Raw genomic sequence first — 23,020 nt, forward strand, 5'->3', positions numbered from 1 at the left:
GACAGATGGTTAAAGAACCACAACAGCAGAAATACACTGTTTATTTGAGGTAAAAGGTGATACCCAGAGCGTACCCATTAAATTGTACAACAATTGATGCCTTAAATTATTTGACAATTGTCTTTTATACAGTCAAGTGAGCAACAATAGTCATATTTTGTCTTGTTTTCACATTAGTAGTAACATCGATGATTCTAGGCTCGAAATAAGTTATTAAAGTTGTTGAAATCCTAAGCAGAGTGCCAGACGACTTTTACTCTCCAATATAGGACCCTTTCTGTGTTTGCTGTTTGTTGCTATGCAACACAATTTGGCTGCAGAAACTCCTCCATGCTAATAACCTCTAGTTATGGATGTAGTACATCTGAACTCCTCCATGCTAATAACCTCTAGTTATGGATGTAGTATATCTGAACTCCTCCATGCTAATAACCTCTAGTTATGGATGTAGTATATCTGAACTCCTCCATGCTAATAACCTCTAGTTATGGATGTAGTATATCTGAACTCCTCCATGCTAATAACCTCTAGTTATGGATGTAGTATATCTGAACTCCTCCATGCTAATAACCTCTAGTTATGGATGTAGTATATCTGAACTCCTCCATGCTAATAACCTCTAGTTATGGATGTAGTATATCTGAACTCCTCCATGCTAATAACCTCTAGTTATGGATGTAGTATATCTGAACTCCTCCATGCTAATAACCTCTAGTTATGGATGTAGTATATCTGAACTCCTCCATGCTAATAACCTCTAGTTATGGATGTAGTATATCTGAACTCCTCCATGCTAATAACCTCTAGTTATGGATGTAGTATATCTGAACTCCTCCATGCTAATAACCTCTAGATATGGATGTAGTATATCTGAACTCCTCCATGCTAATAACCTCTAGTTATGGATGTAGTATATCTGAACTCCTCCATGCTAATAACCTCTAGTTATGGATGTAGTATATCTGAACTCCTCCATGCTAATAACCTCTAGTTATGGATGTAGTATATCTGCATGGAGCAACAATGGTGAGCGAAGATTTCACAATGTATTCTGAACATTACCACACATTATCAGAGCAAGATCGGGAGTGCTACTCAAGGAAACTCACATTAAGCTCTGTGTCGCTATTCACTAATTCACCACTAATTCAGTAAAATGCTCTTTGGCTACCTTTACACACTAAGTGTATGCCAAATTGGCCCATAACTTCATCTAACAATAACATACAGTACCAGTCAAAAGTTTGGACACAACTACTCATTCAAGGGTTGTTCTTTATTTTTACTATTTTCTACATTGTAGAACAATAGTGAAGACATCAAAACTATGAAATAACACATATGGAATCATGTAGTAACCAAAATAGTGTTAAACTAATCAAAATATTTTAGATTTTAGATTCTTCAAAGTAGCCACCGTTTGCCTTGATGACAACTTTGCACACTTGGCATTCTCTCAAGCAGCTTCATCTGGAATGCTTTTCCAACAGTCTTGAAGGAGTTCCCACATATGCTGAGCACTTGTTGGCTGCTTTTCCTTCACTCTGCGGTTCAACTCATCCCAAACTATCTCAATTGGGGTGAGGTCGAGGGATTGTGGAGGCCAGGTCATCTGATGCAGCACTCCATCACTCTCCTTCTTGGTAAAATAGCCCTTACACAGCCTGGAGGAGTGTTGGGTCATTGTCCTGTTGAAAAGCAAAATGATAGTCCCACTAAGCCCAAACCAGATGGGATGGCGTATCACTGCAGAATGCTGTGGTAGCCATGCTGGATAAGTGTGCCTTGAATTCTAAATAAATCACAGACAGTGTCACCATCACCACACCTCCTCCTCCATGCTTCACGGTGGGAACTACACATGCGGAGATCATCCGTTCACCCACATCGCGTCGCACAAAGACATGGCGGTTGGAACCAAAAATCTCAATTTCCACCGGTCTAATGTCCATTGCTCATGTTTCTTGGCCCAAGCAGATCTCTTCTTATTATTGGTGTCCTTTAGTAGTTGTTTCTTTGCAGCAATTCAACCATGAAGGCCTGATTTACCCAGTCCCCTCTGAACAGTTGATGTTGAGATACGTCTGTGACTTGAAATCTGTGAAGTCTTTATTTGGGCAGCAATTTCTGAGGCTGGTAACTCTAATGAACTTATCCTCTGCAGCAGAGCTAACTCTGGGTCTTCCATTCCTGTGGCGGTCCTCATGAGAGCCAGTTTCATCATGGCGCTTGATGGTTTTTGCGACTGCACTTGAAGAAACTTTCAATGTTCTTGAAATGTTCCGTATTGTCTGACCTTCATGTCTTAAAGTAATGATGGACTGTCGTTTCTCTTTGCTTATTTGAGCTGTTCTTGCCATAATATGGACTTGGTCTTTCACCAAATAGGGCTATCTTCTGTATACCAACCCTACCTTGTCACAACACAACTGATTGGCTCAAATGTATTAAGAAGGAAATTAATTCCACAAATTAACTTAAGACACACCTGTTAATTGAAATGCATTCCTGTCACGGTTTCGGCCGAGGCTGCTCCTCCTCCTTGTTCGGGCAGGTTTCGGCGGTCGTCGTCCCCGGAGTACTAGCTGCCACCGATCTATGTTTCATGTTCGTTTGGTTTTGTCTTGATGTTGTACACCTGTGTCTAGTTAGTCCTCATTAGTGTTCTATTTAGTTCTCGTTGTGTGTTTTGGTGTTGTGTGTGATTGCTTCTCTGTTTGGTGTTCTGAGCTACGTATTCTTCCCTCCATGTTTGGAGAGGTTTTCGCACATGTTAGTGCGCCGTTTGTTTGACGCCTGTGTGCGCCGTTATTTCGCCTCCGGGCTTATTGTTCTCGTGTACAACGTGAATAACTCACTAAAGTCTTTTGGACTTAGCTTCTGCGTCCTGCGCTTGATTCCTGCACCACACCCACCTTCAGCACCCCTTGACAGAATCACACACCATTTATAATGGAATCAGCAGGAGCAACAATCACGCCTGAGTCGTTGGAGGAGCATGTCCGCGGCCAGGATGACCAGATACGACAACTGGGGACCGCTCTACAGGACGTCATCAACACCCTGCACCGATGGGAGTCCAGAGGGGTACCTCCACCTACCCTGCCACCCCCATCGGCCGGTCCACCAGTCCCAGGTCCGGAACCCAGTGGGATTCGGCTCTCGCTCCCGAGGGCGTATGACGGAACAGCTGCCGGGTGTCAGGGGTTCCTCCTGCAGGTGGAGCTCTACCTGGCCACTGTACACCCGGTGCCCTCGGGACACGAGAGCGTTTCCGCCCTCATCTCCTGTCTCACGGGCAAGGCGTTGGAATGGGCCAACGCCGAGTGGAGGAGGATGGACGCCACCACCATCTCCTACGCCGAGTTCTCCCGTCGCTTCAAGGCCGTGTTCGACCATCCACCAGAGGGCAAAGCGGCGGGGGAGCGTCTAGTCCACCTGAGACAGGGGAGGAGGAGCGCACAGACGCAGGGTGGAATGAACGGGCCCTCATCGACCATTTTCGATGTAGCCTACGGGAGGACGTTCAACGTGAGTTGGCCTGCAGGGATACCAATTTCACTTTCGACCAGTTGGTCGATATGTCCATCCGTCTGGACACCCTGCTGGCCACCCGTGGACGTCCCGAGTGGGGTCCGTCCATTCCACCCTCCGGCACCTCCGAGCCGAGCCCTATGGAGCTCGGGGGTGCTGGCGCTAGAGAGAGGAGGAGGAGAAGCCCGAGGGGGCCTGTCCCCTGCACCAAGTGCGGTCGTGGAGGGCACACTGCGGCCAGGTGCTGGGGAGGGTTCCCCGAGGGAGGAGACAACAGGCCACGCACTGGGGAGCCCTCCCAGGTGAGTAGATGCCCCACTTACCCAGAGCTCTCTGTTGCGCACTTTTGTATACCTGTTATTTTTTTTCACAGGTTGCACCTCATTCCCAGCATAAGGCGCTAGTAGATTCAGGCGCAGCTGGGAATTTTGTTGATCGGAAGTTTTGTTTAGATTTAGGGATCCCTCTCCTACCTGTTGGGGTCGGGGTTGATTAGGGAAGTCACAGAGCCACTTAGGATGTGTGCGCAGGGGGGTCATGAAGAGACTATACAGTTGTATCTGATCGACTCTCCTGCGTACCCGGTGGTGCTGGGAATTCCCTGGTTAAGCACCCATAACCCTGCTATTTCGTGGCAACAGAGGGCTCTCAATGGGTGGTCTGCTCAGTGTGAGGGGCGTTGGCTGGGTGTTTCCGTAGGGGCGACTTCGGTGGAAAGTCCAAACCAAGTGCCCGCACTGCACATTCCGCCTGAATATGGGGATTTAGCTCTCGTGTTTAGTAAAGCTAGGGCGACGCAGTTGCCTCCTCATAGACAGGGGGATTGTGAGATTGATCTCCAGGCAGGAGCAGCGCTCCCACGGAGCCACGTGTATCCTTTGTCTCAAGAGGAGAGAAAAGCTATGGAAACGTACATAGCCGAATCCTTGAGACAGGGATACATACGGCCCTCCACTTCTCCCGCCTCCTCAAGCTTCTTTTTTGTGAAGAAAAAAGATGGAGGGTTGCGCCCGTGCATCGATTACCGTGGTCTCAATCAGATTACTGTGAAATACAGTTATCCACTCCCTCTGATTGCGACCATGACGGAGTCATTGCATGGAGCGTGGTTTTTCACAAAACTGGATCTCAGGAGCGCGTATAACTTAGTGCGTATTAGGGAGGGTGACGAATGGAAAACAGCGTTTAGTACCACATCAGGTCATTTCGAGTATCTCGTCATGCCATATGGGTTGATGAATGCTCCATCAGTCTTCCAATCCTTCGTAGATGACATTTTCCGGGATATGCAGGGGCAAGGGGTGGTCGTGTACATTGATGACATTCTAGTGTACTCGTCTACCCGAGCCGAGCATATAGCCCTGGTGCGTCGTGTATTGAGGAGGCTGTTGGAGCACGACCTATATGTCAAGGCAGAGAAATGTCTGTTTTTCCATGAGTCGGTCTCCTTTCTGGGTTATCGGTTGTCCGCGTCAGGGGTGAGAATGGAGGTGGATCGTGTGTCCGCTGTGCGTAATTGGCAAACCCCAACCACTGTCAAAGAGGTGCAGCAGTTCTTGGGCTTTGCTAATTACTACCAGAGGTTTATCTGGGGTTTTGGACAGGTGGCAGCTCCCATCACGTCCCTACTGAAAGGGGGCCCGGTGCGCCTGCAGTGGTCAGCTGATGCGGACAGGGCCTTTAGGAGACTGAAGGACCTGTTTACGTCGGCCCCGGTGCTGGCGCATCCGGACCCCGCATTACCCTTTCAGGTCGAGGTGGACGCGTCTGAGGCCGGTATAGGGGCCGTTCTCTCTCAGCGGTCCGGCACGCCACCTAAACTCCGCCCCTGTGCTTTTTACTCTAAAAAGCTCAGCCCGGCGGAGCGTAATTATGACGTCGGGGACAGGGAGCTGTTAGCTGTAGTTCAGGCCTCATTTTGACTGACCATCGGAACCTGGAGTACATCCGGGCAGCGAGGAGACTGAACCCTCGCCAGGCTCGATGGAGTATGTTTCTCACCAGGTTCGTATTTAAAATCACGTACATCCCTGGGTCCCAGAATGGTAAGGCAGATGCGCTGTCCCGGCGGTATGACACGGAGGAGAGGTCCGTTGAGCCTACTCCCATACTACCGGAGTCTTGTCTTGTGGCACCGGTGGTGTGGGAGGTCGATGCCGAAATCGAGCGAGCGTTGCGTACCGACCCCAGCCCTCCACAGTGTCCTGAGGGTCGGAAGTATGTTCCGCTCGAGATTCGGGATCGACTCATTTACTGGGCTCACACGTCACCCTCCTCTGGACATCCGGGTATTGGCCGGACAGTGCATTGTCTTAGCACTAAATACTGGTGGCCCACGTTAGCCAGGGATGTGAGGGTTTATGTCTCCTCCTGCTCGGTGTGCGCCTAGTGTAAGGCGCCCAGACACCTGCCCAGGGGTAAGTTACAACCCCTGCCCGTTCCACAACGACCATGGTCCCACCTCTCGGTGGATTTTGTGACAGACCTTCCCCTCTCTCAGGGGAATACCACCATCCTGGTCGTTGTGGACCGGTTCTCTAAGGCCTGTCGTCTTCTCCCTATGTCGGGTCTTCCTACTGCCCTACAAACCGCAGAGGCCCTATTTACCCACGTCTTCCGGCATTACGGGGTACCCGAGGATATAGTGTCTGATCGAGGCCCCCAGTTTACCTCCCGAGTATGGAGAGCGTTCATGGAGCGTTTGGGGGTCTCGGTGAGCCTTACCTCAGGGTACCACCCGGAGAGTAATGGGCAGGTAGAACGAGTCAACCAGGATGTGGGTAGGTTTCTGAGGTCGTATTGCCAGGACCGGCCTGAGGAGTGGGCTCGGTACATTCCCTGGGCCGAGATGGCCCAGAACTCTCTCCGCCACTCCTCTACCAACCTAACCCACTTCCAATGTGTATTAGGTTACCAGCCGGTTCTGGCACCTTGGCAGCAGAGCCAGATCGAGGCCCCTGCGGTGGATGATTGGATAAGGCGCTCGGAGGAGATGTGGAACGCTGCACACGTCCACCTGCAGCGGGCCATCCGTTGTCACAAGGCGAGCGCCGATCTCCACCGCAGTGAGGGGCCGGTGTACGCACCCGGAGATCGAGTCTGGCTCTCTACCAGAAACCTACCCCTCCGCCTGCCCTGCCGGAAGCTGGGTCGGCGGTTTGTGGGGCCTTTTAAAGTCCTGAGAAGATTGAACGAGGTGTGTTATAGGTTACATCTGCCTGTTGAATACAAGAATATTAACCCCTCGTTCCATGTGTCTCTTCTCAGGCCGGTGGTAGCTGGTCCACTCCAGGAAGGTGAGATAGGAGAGACTCCTCCGCCCCCACTGGACATCGAGGGGGATCCGGCGTACACCGTTCGGTCCATCTTGGACTCGAGACGCCGGATGGGGGGTCTCCAGTATCTCGTGGAGTGGGAGGGGTACGGCCCGGAGGAGCGGTGCTGGGTGCCGCGGAGGGACATCCTAGACACATCTCTCCTGTCGGAGTTCCACCGGGACCATACCGCGCGCCCTGCTCCGCGTCCTCCTGGTCGTCCCCGAGGCCGGGGTCGGCGCACGGCTGGGGCCGCGCGTCAAGGGGGGGGGGGTACTGTCACGGTTTCGGCCGAGGCTGCTCCTCCTCCTTGTTCGGGCAGGTTTCGGCGGTCGTCGTCCCCGGAGTACTAGCTGCCACCGATCTATGTTTCATGTTCGTTTGGTTTTGTCTTGATGTTGTACACCTGTGTCTAGTTAGTCCTCATTAGTGTCCTATTTAGTTCTCGTTGTGTGTGTATGGTATTGTGTGTGATTGCTCCTCTGTTTGGTGTTCTGAGCTACGTATTCTTCCCTCCGTGTTTGGAGAGGTTTTCGCACATGTTAGTGCGCCGTTTGTTTGACGCCTGTGTGTGCCGTTATTTCGCCTCCGGGCTTATTGTTCTCGTGTACTACGTGAATAACTCACTAAAGTCTTTTGGACTTAGCTTCTGCGTCCTGCGCTTGATTCCTGCACCACACCCACCTTCAGCACCCCTTGACAATTCCAGGTGACTACCTCATGAAGCTGGTTGAGAGAATGCCAAGAGTGCAAAGCTGCCATCAAGGCAAAGGGTGGCTACTTTGCAGAATCTCAAATAAAAAATATATTTTGATTTGTTTAACACTTTTTTGGTTACTACATGATTCCATATGTGTTATTTCATAGTTTTGATGTCTTCACTATTATTCTACAATGTAGAAAATAGTAAAAAATAAAGAAAAACCCTTGAATGAGTAGGTGTGTCCAAACTTTTGACTGGTAGTGTACATAGTGTACACTAACTGTAAGTCGCTCTGGATAAGAGCGTCTGCTAAATGACTCAAATGTAAATATACACATATAAATATACACAGACATATATATATTTTAAAAATATATTTTCCTTTATTATGGCGGCAGGTAGCTTAGTGGTTAAGAGCGGTGTGCCAGTAACCGAAAGGTCGCTGGTTCTAATCCCCGAGCCGACTAGGTGAAAAATCTGTCGATGTGCCCTTAAGCAAGGCACTTAACCCTAATTGCTCCTGTAAGTCGCTCTGGATAAGAGCGTCTGCTAAATGACTTAAATGTAAATGTATTATTACTAACCCTACCACCTCTCCCCTAATTGCAGCAAACTAATGAACAACAACACTTAGGCTTCTATTTCCAACATTTTACGGACACAATCTATTTTACAATAGTTATATTTTGTTTGTTTTTTTACATCACTGGGGTCAAGCTTCCTGCCATCCAGGACCTAGATACTAGGCATGTCAGAGGAAAATCGTCAAAGACTCCAGTCACCCAAGTCATAGACTGTTCTCTCTGCTACCGCACAGCAAGCGGTACCGGAGCGCCAAGTCTAGGACCAAAAGGCTCCTTAACAGCTTCTACCCCCAAGCCATAAGACTGCTGAACAATTAATCCCCTCCCTCCTTTGTTTTTACACTGCTGCTACTCGCTGTTTATCATCTAAGCACAGTCACTTTACCCCTACCGACATGTACAAATTACCTGAACTAACGTGTACCCCAGCCCATTGACTCTGTACCGGTACCCCCTGTATATAGCCTCATTATAACCTGGACTAACCTGTACCCCAGCCCATTACCTCGGTACCGGTACCCCCTGTATATAGCCTCATTATTACCTGGACTAACCTGTACCCCAGCACATTACCTCGGTACCGGTACCCCCTGTATATAGCCTCATTATTACCTGGACTAACCTGTACCCCAGCCCATTACCTCGGTACCGGTACCCCCTGTATATAGCCTCATTATTACCTGGACTAACCTGTTCCCCAGCCCATTACCTCGGTACCGGTACCCCCTGTATATAGCCTCATTATTACCTGGACTAACCTGTACCCCCACACATTACCTCGGTACCGGTACCCCCTGTATATAGCCTCATTATTACCTGGACTAACCTGTACCCCAGCACATTACCTCGGTACCGGTACCCCCTGTATATAGCCTCATTATTACCTGGACTAACCTGTACCCCAGCACATTACCTCGGTACCGGTACCCCCTGTGTATAGCCTCATTATTATCTGGACTAACCTTTACCCCGGCACATTACCTCGGTACCGGTACCCCCTGTATATAGCCCCCAGCCCATTACCTCGGTACCGGTACCCCCTGTATATAGCCTCGATGTCGCGAGAGTGTGACTCCCCATAGTATGTTGTACCAAAGTTGACTGACCCTTAAGGGAACCACACTGCCATAAATGCAAGGAAATCCTCACTGGCAGTTATAGAAAGACCCATATACTGTATAGCCATTGATTCTTGAAGAATATAACTTATAAATGCCTCAAATGTATTTCCCCATCAAAAACCAAAACATAAGCTTGTACAGTGGGGGGAAAAAGTATTTAGTCAGCCACCAATTGTGCAAGTTCTCCCACTTAAAAAGATGAGAACGGCCTGTACTTTTCATCATAGGTACACGTCAACTATGACAGACTAATTGAGGAAAAAAATTCCAGAAAATCACATTGTAGGATTTTTAATGAATTTATTTGCAAATTATGGTGGAAAATAAGTATTTGGTCACCTACAAACAAGCAAGATTTCTGGCTCTCACAGACCTGTAACTCCTTCTTTAAGAGGCTCCTCTGTCCTCCACTCGTTACCTGTATTAATGGCATCGGTTTGAACTTGTTATCAGTATAAAAGACACCTGTCCACAACCTCAAACAGTCACACTCCAAACTCCACTATGGCCAAGACCAAAGAGCTGTCAAAAGACACCAGAAACAGAATTGTAGACCTGCACCAGGCTGGGAAGACTGAATCTGCAATAGGTTTTTTTATTTTATTTATTTCACCTTTATTTAACCAGGTAAGCCAGTTGAGAACAGGTTCTCATTTACAACTGCGACCTGGCCAAGATAAAGCAAAGCAGTGCAATAAAAACAACACAGAGTTACATATGGGGTAAAAAACATAAAGTCAAAAATACAACAGAAAATATATATACAGTGTGTGCAAATGTAGCAAGTTATGGAGGTAAGGCAATAAATAGGCTATAGTGCAGAATAATTACAATAGTATTAACACTGGAATGCTAGATGTGCAAGAGATTATGTGCAAATAGAGATACTGGGGTGCAAAAGAGCAAAATAAATAACAATATAGGGATGAGGTAGTTGGGTGGGCTAATTTCAGATGGGCTGTGTACAGGTGCAGTGATCGGTAAGGTGCTCTGACAACTGATGCTTAAAGTTATTGAGGGAGATAAGAGTCTCCAGCTTCAGAGATTTTTGCAATTCGTTCCAGTCATTGGCAGCAGAGAACAGGAAGGAATGGCGGCCAAAGGAGGTGTTGGCTTTGGGAATGACCAGTGAGATATACCTGCTGGAGCGCAGACTACGGGTGGGTGCTGCTATGGTGACCAATGAGCTAAGATAAGGCGGAGATTTGCCTAGAAGTGATTTATAGATGGCCTGGAGCCAGTGGGTTTGACGACGAACATGTAGTGAGGACCAGCCAACAAGAGCGTACAGGTCACAGTGGTGGGTAGTGTATGGGGCTTTGGAGACAAAACGGATGGCACTGTGATAGACTACATCCAATTTGCTGAGTAGAGTGTTGGAGGCTATTTTGTAAATGACATCGCCGAAGTCAAGGATCGGTAGGATAGTCAGTTTTACGAGGGCATGTTTGGCAGCATGAGTGAAGGAGGCTTTGTTGCGAAATAGGAAGCCGATTCTAGATTTAACTTTGGATTGGAGATTCTTTATGTGAGTCTGGAAGTTGAGTTTACAGTCTAACCAGACACCTAGGTATTTGTAGTTGTCCACATACTCTAGGTCAGACCCGTCGAGAGTGGTGATTCTAGTCGGGTGGGCGGGTGCCAGCAGTGTTCGATTGAAAAGCATGCATTTAGTTTTACTAGTGTTTAAGAGCAGTTGGAGGCTACTGAAGGATTGTTGTATGGCATTGAAGCTCGTTTGGAGGTTTGTTAACACAGTGTCCAATGAAGGGCCAGATGTATACAAAATGGTGTCGTCTGCGTAGAGGTGGATCTGAGAGTCACCAGCAGCAAGAGCGACATCATTGATATACACGGAGAAAAGTGTCGGCCCAAGAATTGAACCCTGTGGCACCCCCATAGAGACTGCCATAGGTCCAGACAACAGGCCCTCCGATTTGACACACTGAACTCTATCTGAGAAGTAGTTGGTGAACCAGGCGAGGCAGTCATTTGAGAAACCAAGGCTATTTAGTCTGCCAATAAGAATACGGTGGTTGACAGAGTCGAAAGCCTTGGCCAGGTCGATGAAGACGGCTGCACAGTACTGTCTATTATCAATCGCGGTTATAATATTGTTTAGGACCTTGAGCGTGGCTGAAGTGCACCCGTGACCAGCTCGGAAACCGGATTGCATAGCGGAGAAGGTACGGTGGTATTCGAAATGGTCGATGATCTGTTTGTTAACTTGGCTTTCGAATACTTTCGAAAGGCAGGGCAGGATGGATATAGGTCTGTAGCAATTTGGATCTAGAGTGTCACCACCTTTGAAGAGGGGGATGACCGCGGCAGCTTTCCAATCTCTGGGGATCTCAGACGTTATGAAAGAGAGGTTGAACAGACTAGTAATAGGGGTAGCGACAATTTCGGCGGCTAGTTTTAGAAAGAAAGGGTCCAGATTGTCTAGCCCAGCTGATTTGTATGGGTCCAGATTTTGCAGCGCTTTCAAAACATCAGCTGTCTGAATTTGTGTGAAGGAGAAGCGGGGGGGGGGGGCATGGGCAAGTTGCAGCAGAGGGTGCAGAGTTGGTGGCCGGGTTAGTGGTAGCCAGATGGAAAGCATGGCCAGCTGTAGCAAAATGCTTGTTGAAATTCTCGATTATTGTAGATTTATCGGTGGTGATAGTGTTTCCTAGCCTCAGTGCAGTGGGCAGCTGGGAGGAAGTGCTCTTATTCTCCATGGACTTTACAGTGTCCCAAAACTTTTTGGAGTTAGTGCTACAGGATGCAAATTTCTGTTTGAAAAAGTTAGCCTTTGCTTTCCTGACTGCTTGTGTATATTGGTTCCTAACTTCCCTGAAAAGTTGCATATCGCGGGGGCTATTTGATGCTAATGCTGTACGCCACAGGATGTTTTTGTGCTGGTCAAGGGCAGTCAAGTCTGAGGAGAACCAGGGGCTATATCGGTTCTTAGTTCTGTATTTTTTGAATGGGGCATGTTTATTTAAGATTGAGAGGAAATTACTTTTAAGGAACAACCAGGCATCCTCTACTGACGGAATGAGATCTATATCCATCCAGGATACCTGGGCCAGGTCAATTAGGAAGGCCTGCTCGCTAAAGTGTTTTAGGGAGCGTTTGACAGTGATGAGGGGTGGTCGTTTGACCGCGGACCCGTTACGGACGCAGGCAATAAGGTAGTGATCGCTGAGATCCTGGTTGAAGACAGCTGAGGTGTATTTAGAGGGTATGTTAGTCAGGATGATATCTATGAGGGTACCCATGTTTACGGATTTAGGGTTGTACCTGGTAGGTTCGTTGATAATTTGCGTGAGGTTGAGGGCATCTAGCTTGGATTGTAGGATGGCTGGGGTATTAAGCATATCCCAATTTAGGTCACCAAGCAGTACAAACTCTGAGGATAAATGGGGGGCAATCAATTCACATATGGTGTCCAGGGCACAGCTGGGGGCTGAGGGGGGTCTGTAGCAAGCGGCAACAGTGAGAGACTTATTTCTGGAAAGGTGGATTTTTAGAAGTAGAAGCTCAAACTGTTTGGGCACAGACCTGGATAGTATGATAGAGCTCTGCAGGCTATCTCTACAGTAGATTGCAACTCCACCCCCTTTGGCAGTTCTATCTAGACGGAAAATGTTATAGTTGGGGATGGAAATTTCAGAATTTTTGGTGGCCTTCCTGAGCCAGGATTCAGACACTGCTAGAACATCAGGGTTGGCAGAGTGTGCTAACGCAGTGAATAACTCAAACTTAGGAAGTAGACTTCTGATATTTATGTGCAAGAAACCAAGACTTTTGCGATTACAGAAGTCATCAAATGATAGCGCCTGGGGAGTAGGAGTGATACTGAGGGCTGCAGGGCCTGGGTTAGCCTCTACATCACCAGAGGAACAGAGGAGGACTAGAATAAGGATACGACTAAAGGCTTTAAGAACTGGTCTTCTAGTGCGTTGGGTACATAGAATAAAGGGGGCAGATTTCCGGGTGTTATAGAAAAGATTCAGGGCATTATGTACAGACAAGGATATGGAAGGATATGAGTAAAGTGGAGGTAAACCTAAGCGTTGGGTAACAATGAAAGAGATAGCATCGCTGGAGGCATCAATTGAGTCGGTCTCCGCGTGTATAGGGGGAGGGGCAAAGGAGCTATCTAAGGCAGGTTTAGCTAGGCTGGGGGGTCTACAGTGATATAGTAAAATTAGAAATAACCGAAACAACAATAAACTAACCATGTTTGGGCTGAGGCTAAACATAAACAGGATGTAGTACCGTAAAAAGGAACAGTCCAGCAGACATCAGCTGTATAGCTGAGTTATCATAAGGTCCAGTGGTAAAGCACTAGTGAGTAAGAGGCCACGGCTAGCGTGTGCTAGCGGGCCGGGGCTAGCAGATGGATGGAATCTTCGTGGTTAACGTCGTAACCACATCAGACGATTTCGTCGGCAGACCAGTCGTGTAGGATCGGCGGGGCTCCGTGTCAACACTAGGTGGTCCCGTCCGGTTGACAGAGAGGTAGATAGCCGGGAGATGGGCCTAGCTCAGGATGATTAGCCAGACCACAGCGTCCGTTTTGTTGTAGCTGGCTGGTAGCGATGAATCCGGAGTTAAAGGTCCAGTGATTCAGTGATTCCGGCGGAATCAGACAGTGTGCAGACTGGCCGAATATCCGGTGATTAATGTCCAGTGATTAAAATTAATCCCGCAGAAAAAAATCCAATGTTCTGGGTGAAATACCGCTAGCTGTGGCTAATAGCAAGTAGCTAGTTAGCTGGCTAGCTAGTTTCAACTGGAGATTCTAGATTCTAGATAAAGGTAAGTCAATAATAGAATCCGTTCCACATTGAGTGAGGCGGGTTGCAGGAAAGTATATTTTGTAGAAGGATGAAAAGTCTGATAGGGAAATATGTACGAAAAATACAGAAAAATAGGGTATTTACAGGCTATTTACAGACACACGACAAAACAGAACTGCACTACTACGCCATCTTGGATATAAAGGTAAGCAGCTTGGTTTGAAGAAATCAACTGTGGGAGCAATTATTAGGAAATGGAAGACATACAAGACCACTGATAATCTCCCTCGATCTGGGGCTCCACGCAAGATCTCACCCCGTGGGGTCAAAATGATCACAAGAACGGTGAGCAAAAATCCCAGAACCACACGGGGGCACCTAGTGAATGACCTGCAGAGAGCTGGGACCAAAGTAACAAGATGTGTCCCCCTGCTTAAGCCAGTACATGTCCAGGCCCGTCTGAAGTTTGCTAGAGTGCATTTGGATGATCCAGAAGAGGATTGGGAGAATGTAATATGGTCAGATGAAACCAAAATATAACTTTTTGGTAAAAACTCAACTCGTCGTTTTTGGAGGACAAAGAATGCTGAGTTGCATCCAAAGAACACCATACCTACTGTGAAGCATGGGGGTGGAAACATCATGCTTTGGGGCTGTTTGTCTGCAAAGGGACCAGGACGACTGATCCGTGTAAAGGAAAGAATGAATGGGGCCATGTATCGTGAGATTTTGAGTGAAAACCTCCTTCCATCAGCAAGGGCATTGAAGATGAAACGTGGCTGGTTCTTTCAGCATGACAATGATCCCAAACACACCGCCCGGGCAACGAAGGAGTGGCTTCGTAAGAAGCATTTCAAGGTCCTGTAGTGGCCTAGCCAGTCTCCAGATCTCAATCCCATAGAAAATCTTTGGAAGGAGTTGAAAGTCTGTGTTGCCCAGCGACAGCCCCAAAACATCACTACTCTAGAGGAGATCTGCATGGAGGAATGGGCCAAAATACCAGCAACAGTGTGTGAAAACCTTGTGAAGACTTACAGAAAACGTTTGACCTGTGTCATTGCCAACAAAGGGTATATAGCAAAGTATTGAGAAACTTTTGTTATTGACCAGATACTTATTTTCCACCATAATTTGCAAATACATTACATTACATTACATTTTTGTCATTTAGCAGACGCTCTTATCCAGAGCGACCCACAGTTAGTTATATATATATATTTTTTTTTCATACTGCCCCCCCCACCCCCCCCACCCCGTGGGAATTGAACCCACAACCCTGGCGTTGCAAACGCCATGCTCTACCAACATCCCCTGCCGGCCATTCCCTCCCCTACCCTGGACGACGCTGGGCCAATTGTGCGCCGCCCCATGGGTCTCCCGGTCACGGCCGGCTACGACAGAGCCTGGATTCGAACCAGGATCTCTAGTGGCACAGCTAGCACTGCGATGCAGTGCCTTAGACCACTGCGCCACTCGGGAGGCATATAAATAAATAAATTCATAAAAAATCCTACAATGTGATTTTCTGGATTTTCTTTCTCTCATTTTGTCTGTCATAGTTGACGTGTACCTATGATGAAAATGACAGGCCTCTCTCATCTTTTTAAGTGGGAGAACTTGCACAATTGGTGGCTGACTAAATACTTTTTTCCCCCACTGTATAATGCCACTGGTTGTAAACAAACACTGTATATCTTAAAAAACAGGTTAAAACTATGATTTTGACCTTATTGATGGCCAGTCCTTGTATTCATAGTGTAGTGAATTCAGGGGTAGCCCTGAGCTGGACTCAAACCTGGGTCCAGAGACTGTCAAGCCAACACCTTATAACTGTTATACCAAGATGTCTGAACTTCTTGATGAGGTCGCTAGGTTTTGGGTTAAGGTTGCTACAATAACTTTCTCTATGAATTTGAGAGTGGTTACATTTCTCCAGCCCCCAATTTTGCTGCTGTTTAAAACCTAGGTTGCCCCTTTAAAAAAAGCCACACATCAATCAATCAACCAATCTGCAGTTCAAACAATAACAAAGCTGTCATTCCACCACTGTTTTGGTAATAAGATGAGGATGGGGCTGGAGAAATGTAACTACTCTCAAATTCATAGACAGACCTATGGATGCAAGGACTGACCATCCATGACATCAATATTATAGTTTTAACCATGTTGAGGCGATACAGTGTTGGTTTACATTTACATTGTTTCTAAACATTGGAGTAGAAAAAGCTTATTTTGGGATCTGATGGGGTACGACAGTTGAACTAAGCTCATGAGGCATGTGTTATATTCTTCAAGAATCAATGGATATATATAAATAATATAAAAGTCCAAATATGGATGTAGCAACTGCAGATTTCCCCTTTAACACCACACATCAGTTCAACAACTGCAGAGTTTGTGCCTCTGTTTTTAAGACAGTACTTACTAGTGTTAATCAGGGCCCGGTTTCTCAAAAGCATCTTACTGCTAAGTTCATCATTAGAACCATTGGATGCCTTAAGATGCCTTTGGGAAACCGGAACCAGATATCCAGTTTCCTCCTCTTCTTCCTCCTCCTTTTTCGATGTGACAGTCATCTCCTCCTCCTCCTCTTTCACTCCAAAGACTGCTTCCTCCTCTTCTTTCACTGTAACATCCTCTTCCTCTTTCACTCTGAACGCGTCTTCCTCTTCTTTCACTGTAACATCCTCCTCCTCTTTTCACTCTGAACGCGTCTTCCTCTTCTTTCACTGTAACATCCTCCTCCTCTTTCACTCTGAACGCGTCTTCCTCTTCTTTCACTGTAACGTCTTTCTCTTCTTCTTTCACGGTAACAGCTTCACCCTCTACTTGTTTTTGTATTGTAACATCCTCCTCTTCCTCCTCCTCTTTCACTAGAGCTTCTTTCTCCGTCCAGCAGACCTCCTCTTCTTTAGCAGGAGGAGAGTAGCTTAGTGAGCTCATGGTCGGGGATGTTAGCTAGCTAGGCTAGTGCTAACTTAACCAGCCAGCTAGCTGACCAATAACAACAACACCGTAAATATGAAATTAAATGGGATAACTAACTAGACGACAGAAGTGGGTTTAAAACACAGTATCTAATATACACGAAAGCGTCTAAAGAGCTTTATTGGTTGGGCTATTTTGTCTAGCAAGCTACCGAGGTGTCTGACTAACTGTTGCTGCTGTTGAAAGAAGCGTCCCGTCCACTAGATTATACGTCACACTAGCAGCATAGCCTTAAAGTCCCACATCGCCATCTGCTGACTGGAGTGGGTAACGAAGTTGAGTAAAATGTAGATTTTATTTTCAGACAAAAAGTGAAAAGGTAGGAAGCATGTGTTTTTACTCACCAATGTAACAACACAGTGTGGTTAAATACTTAGTAAATTAGTTGTAGTCACGATCTGGTTAGCTATAAGAACAAACAGTTATGTTTTGGCGTTATTACGTATTTATTAACTTATTTCTCAACGTCATATGGGGGATCTACTCTGTGCTACCGAGTTCATATGCTAGCTCAAACTGACTAATCTCAGCCACACCTCATGCTCTTCTCAGACTGTGTGGTCAAATACTTTTATAACTAACCCAAGATAGACCAGAGCCTGTCGTTTCCAATAGGAGCAAATTAATAATTGTGGGCAGAACAAAGAAAGGAAGTGGGCAGAGCCAAGCAGGAGCTAGCGAGATCCTATTGGCGCGTTCTAGCATTTATTTGCATCCCATTATGGAACGCCTACTCTGTGAAGTGTGCTTGGGCAATAAATCAATTCGCCCTTTTATTTTATTTTTTTACAGTGGCAAAGGGTAACGTCTACAAAACCTAGACCACTGTGTTTATTATAGATTCAAGTTTTGGAAACATAAAACTGTATTGAGATTAAATGTTTAATCGAGGAGAAAATGTGCAGAATGTCTCACTCGATCTCCATCTTCTCCCGCCACTGGGCTTCCTCTCATCACCATATTTGGTAGTGAGTGGAAACGTCAACCGGATGCTTAACATTTACACATCAGGTGAAATATCTGGCTCATTGTTCTATCTGTGGTGTGGTTGTGTTATTAGGTGGTGGGCAGAAGCTGAAAAGAGTGAAGTTAATCGAGGAGGAGCAGATTTGTTTGTATATGACAGCAAAATATTCTTATGATGACTATAACATTTGTTGGCACCTTCAATTCTTGCACATTTTCTCATAAAAAGTATACTGAACAAAAATATAAACGCAACATGCAATAATTTCAAAGATTTTACTAAGTTACAGTTAATATAAGGAAATCAGTCAATTGAAATAAATTCATTAGGCCCTAATCTATGGATTTCACATGACTGGGGAGGGGTGCAGCTATGGGTGGGCCTGGGAGGGCATAGGTCCACCCACTGGGGAGTCAGAGCCAGCCAATGAGAATTAGTTTTTTCCACACAAAAGGACTTTATTACAGACAGAAATACTCCTCAGTTTCATCAGCTGTTCGGGTGGCTGGTCTCAGACGATCCCTTAAGTGAACAAGCCGGATGTGGATGTCCTGGGCTGGTGTGGTTACACGTGGTCTGTGGGATCGGCTTATGGTAGAGAAATTGACATTCAATTCTTCCTCTTCTTTCGCTGTAACTTCCTCCTCTTCCTTCACTGTAACTTCCTCCTCTTCCTTCACTGTAACTTCCTCCTCTTCTTTCACTGTAACTTCCATATTTTCTTCTTTCACGGTAACAGCTTCACCCTCTACTTGTTTTTGTATTGTAACATCCTCCTCTTCCTCCTCCTCTTTAACTAGAGCTTCTTTCTCCGTCCAGCAGACCTCCTCTTCTTTAGCAGGAGGAGAGTAGCTTAGTGACCTCATGGTCGGAGATGTTAGCTAGCTAGTTAGCATTAGCCTAGTGTTACTTAGCCAGATAGGAGAATGTTAGCTAGCTAGTTAGCGTTAGCCTAGTGTTACTTAGCCAGATAGGAGGATGTTAGCTAGCTAGTTAGCATTAGCCTAGTGTTACTTAGTCAGATAGGAGGATGTTAGCTAGCTAGTTAGCATTAGCCTAGTGTTACTTAGTCAGATAGGAGGATGTTAGCTAGCTAGTTAGCATTAGCCTAGTGTTACTTAGCCAGATAGGAGGATGTTAGCTAGCTTGTTAGCATTAGCCTAGTGTTACTTAGCCAGATAGGAGGATGTTAGCTAGCTAGTTAGCATTAGCCTAGTGTTACTTAGCCAGATAGGAGGATGTTAGCTAGCTTGTTAGCATTAGCCTAGTGTTACTTAGCCAGATAGGAGGATGTTAGCTAGCTTGTTAGCATTAGCCTAGTGTTCCTTAGCCAGATAGGAGGATGTTAGCTAGCTTGTTAGCATTAGCCTAGTGTTACTTAGCCAGATAGGAGGATGTTAGCATTAGCCTAGTGTTACTTAGCCAGATAGGAGGATGTTAGCTAGCTTGTTAGCATTAGCCTATTGTTACTTAGCCAGATAGGAGGATGTTAGCTAGCTTGTTAGCATTAGCCTAGTGTTACTTAGCCAGATAGGAGGATGTTAGCTAGCTTGTTAGCATTAGCCTAGTGTTCCTTAGCCAGATAGGAGGATGTTAGCTAGCTAGTTAGCATTAGCCTAGTGTTACTTAGCCAGATAGGAGGATGTTAGCTAGCTAGTTAGCATTAGCCTAGTGTTCCTTAGCCAGATAGGAGGATGTTAGCTAGCTTGTTAGCATTAGCCTAGTGTTACTTAGCCAGATAGGAGGATGTTAGCTAGCTTGTTAGCATTAGCCTAGTGTTCCTTAGCCAGATAGGAGGATGTTAGCTAGCTTGTTAGCATTAGCCTAGTGTTACTTAGCCAAAGTCAAAAACATAAATCAGAACACAGCCTCTCTATTCTCTCATGGGATTTCAGGTCCTCTGACTGGGAAAATGTCTTTCCACAATGAGAGCAGTGGTATGTCTTGTCCTCCTGTGTTTTAGTATGTTGGTAAGGCTTTTCTCCTGTGTGTGTTCTCTCATGCTTTTTCAGGTCCCATGATCTGGTAAAACTCTTTTCACACTGGGAACATTGGTAGGGCTTTTCTCCTGTGTGTATTCTTTCATGCATTTTCAGGCTCCCTCGATGGGTAAAACTCCTTTCACACTGGGAACATTGGTAGGGCTTTTCTCCTGTGTGTGTCCTCTCATGCTCCTTCAGGCTCCCATACCACATAAAACTCTTTCCACAGTGGGAACAGTGATAAGGCTTCTCTCCTGTGTGTGTTCTCTCATGCCCAACCAGGGCCCCTAACTGAGTAAAACTTTTCCCACAGTTGGAGCAGTGGTAAGGCTTTTCTCCTGTATGTATTCTCTCGTGCATTTTCAGACTCCCTAAATGAGTAAAACTCTTTGCACAGTGGGAGCACGGATGTCGTCTCTCTGGTTTGGGCGTCTCTGGGTCTGGTTCCCCTGAAGGACTCTTCCTGCTGTCAGAGTAAGAGTCTGGTCTCTCTCCTGTCAAAGACAGACATATAATTTAGCTAAACAGCGACTTGAATGAAACCTCCACATGATAAAACCGTCTTCCTATGAGGTTTAATCCAGACTATATCCCACAATAGCCTGAGGTCAGTCTTCACAACACAATAAAAAATAAACTTGAGATGATGTAGAGCTTCAAATCTAATCTTGCTCTCATGGAATGTCATGTTTTTAGGCTGAGCAGAGCTCTATAATAATAGATCATGTCATGTTTATAGGCTGATCAGAGCTCTATAATAATAGATAATGTCATGTTTATAGGCTGATCAGAGCTCTATAATAATAGATAATGTCATCTTTTAGGCTGATCAGAGCTCTATAATAATAGATCATGTTTATAGGCTGATCAGAGCTCTATAATAATAGATAATGTCATGTTATAGGCTGACAATAATACAGTGCATTCGGAAAGTATTCAGACCCCTTGACTTTTTCCACATTTTGTTACAGCCTTATTTTAAAATGCATTTTTTGATTTGTTTATTCTGATAAATCTAAACGCAATATCCCATAATGACAAAGCAAAAACAGCTTGTTAGAAGGTTTTGCAAATTTATAAAAAAACAAAAAAAACAGAGATACCTTATTTACATAAGTATTCAGACCTTTTCTATGAGACTCGAAATTGAGCTCAGGTGCATCCTGCTTCCATTGATCATCCTTGAGATGTTTCTACAACTTGATTGGAGTCCACCTTTGGTAAATTCCATTGATTTGACATGATTTGGAAAGGCACACATCCTGTCTATATAAGATCCCACAGTTGACAGTGCATGTCAGAGCAAAAACCAAGCCATGAGGTTGAAGGAATTGTCCGTAGAGCTCCGAGACAGGCAGGGACTGGGAGACTATCAGGATCGAGGGAAAGATGAACAGAGCAAAGTACAGAGAGATCCTTGATGAAAACCTACTCTAGAGCGCTCAGGACCTCAGACTGGGGCAAAGGTTCACCTTCCAGCAGGACAACGACCCTAAGCACACAGCCAAGACAACGCAGGAGTGGCTTTGGGACAAGTCTCTGAATGTCCTTGAGTGGCCCAGCCAGAGCCCGGACTTGAACCCGATCGAACATCTCTGGAGAGACCTGAAAATAGCTGTGCAGCGACACTCCCCATCCAACCTGACAGAGCTTGAGAGGATCTGCAGAGAAGAATGGAGAAACTCCCCAAATACAGGTGTGCCAAGCTTGTAGCGTCATACCCAAGAAGACTCGAGGCTGTAATCGCTGCCAAAGGTGCTTCAACAAAGTACTGAGTAAAGGGTCCACCAGGCTTTCACCTCATCAGCCTGGAAGCAGAGGCTACATACAGGGAAGATCTCAATTGGATCCTCCTGGGTGCAGAAGAGGTGGATTTGGGGCTCAAAAACAACACTTATTTCCAGACAAGGTATTTAAGGTATTATTTTGGTTGCTTGTAACTTTTTATTTAAACCTTTTTTGGGAGTACATACCGGTGGGACAGCAGTACTGATCATAGTTGCTCAGCGAAACTCCATTCTTTGCTTAGTCCAGAACGTATTTTGATATTATTAAGCTTGAAAAGGAGGATCTCCATATTGAACGTCTCCTGTAAGCCCAGATTCTGGTTTAAACGGCTCCTTCAGTCCATTATTAGGCTACTTAATATAGTTTTTACAATTTCTACATTAAAAAAGAACTTAATCACATGTATCACTTCAGTTGAATGCCGTTTTAAAACCACGTCTCAGTTCAACAACAGTTAGTGATACTATTTTTAAGACAGCACTTACTGGTGTTAATTAGACCTTCAGTCTCTTCCTCCTCCTCCTTCAATGTGACAGTTATCTCTCCCTCCCTCTTCGCTCCAAAAACGGCATCCTCTTCTTTCACGGTAATATTCTCTTCTCTTTTCACTCTTAACGCTTCTTCCTCTTCTTTCACTGTAACTTCTTTCACTTCTTCTTTCACGGTAACAGCCTCACCCTCTACTTCTTGTTTTACTGTGACATCTTCCTCATCCTTCTCCTCTTTCACGACAATGTTCGGCCAAAGACCCTCTTTCTCCGTCCAGCAGACCTCCTCTTGTTTAGCAGGAGGATAGTAGCTTAGTGAGCTCATGGTCGGAGATGTTAGCATTAGCTAGCTATAGCAACATAAATATTACATTCAAGGGGTAACTAGCTAGCTATACGACATAAGGTGACAGGAGTGCTTTTAAAACACACTGGATAATATACACGAAAGCGTCTAAGAGCTTGAAGCTAACAAGCTACCGAGGTGGCTAACTAGCTGTTGTTGAAGAAGCGTTCCGTCCCCTAGATTATACGTCACACTCTGACAGCATCGCCTGAAAGACGCACATCGCCATCTGCTGGCTGGAGTGGGTAACGCAGTTGAGTTTATTTATTATTGTTTATGTCCAATACTTATAAATATATTATTCTCTCCTTTTGGAACCAATGGAATGGTACCTTAAAAGGGGCAATCAGCAGCAAAAACAAGTTCCCCGCCACTGTTTCGGTGAAAAGCTCAGGGACAACCCTGGAGAATGTAA

At 45.9% G+C, this 23,020-nt stretch overlaps 1 protein-coding gene across 1 annotated transcript; it reads right to left on the reverse strand.

The window, feature by feature from the left end:
- Positions 1-18,444: 18,444 nt before the first annotated feature.
- Positions 18,445-22,782, reverse strand: LOC311124287 (uncharacterized protein). The gene is made up of 2 exons (XM_084198455.1): positions 22,257-22,782; positions 18,445-20,477 (listed from the first exon to the last, which is right to left on the reverse strand). The coding sequence occupies exons 1-2, from the start codon at positions 22,600-22,602 to the stop codon at positions 19,846-19,848; spliced, it is 978 nt and encodes a 325-aa protein (XP_084054581.1). The 5' UTR covers positions 22,603-22,782; the 3' UTR covers positions 18,445-19,845.
- Between the last annotated feature and the right edge of the window lie 238 nt (positions 22,783-23,020).

Source organism: Coregonus lavaretus (genome assembly GCF_964263955.1).
Source record: "Coregonus lavaretus genome assembly, contig: HAP1_SCAFFOLD_69, whole genome shotgun sequence".
Classification (NCBI taxonomy): Eukaryota; Metazoa; Chordata; class Actinopteri; order Salmoniformes; family Salmonidae; genus Coregonus; species Coregonus lavaretus.

Excerpts from the sequence above, each read along its gene's own strand:
- LOC311124287 (XM_084198455.1), bottom strand. The coding sequence starts at position 22,602 with ATGCTAACATCTCCGACCATGAGCTCACTAAGCTACTATCCTCCTGCT. Across the intron at positions 20,478-22,256 it reads TGAAGGTCTAATTAACACCA|GAGAGAGACCAGACTCTTAC; the intron begins GTAAGTGCTGTC and ends TGTCTTTGACAG.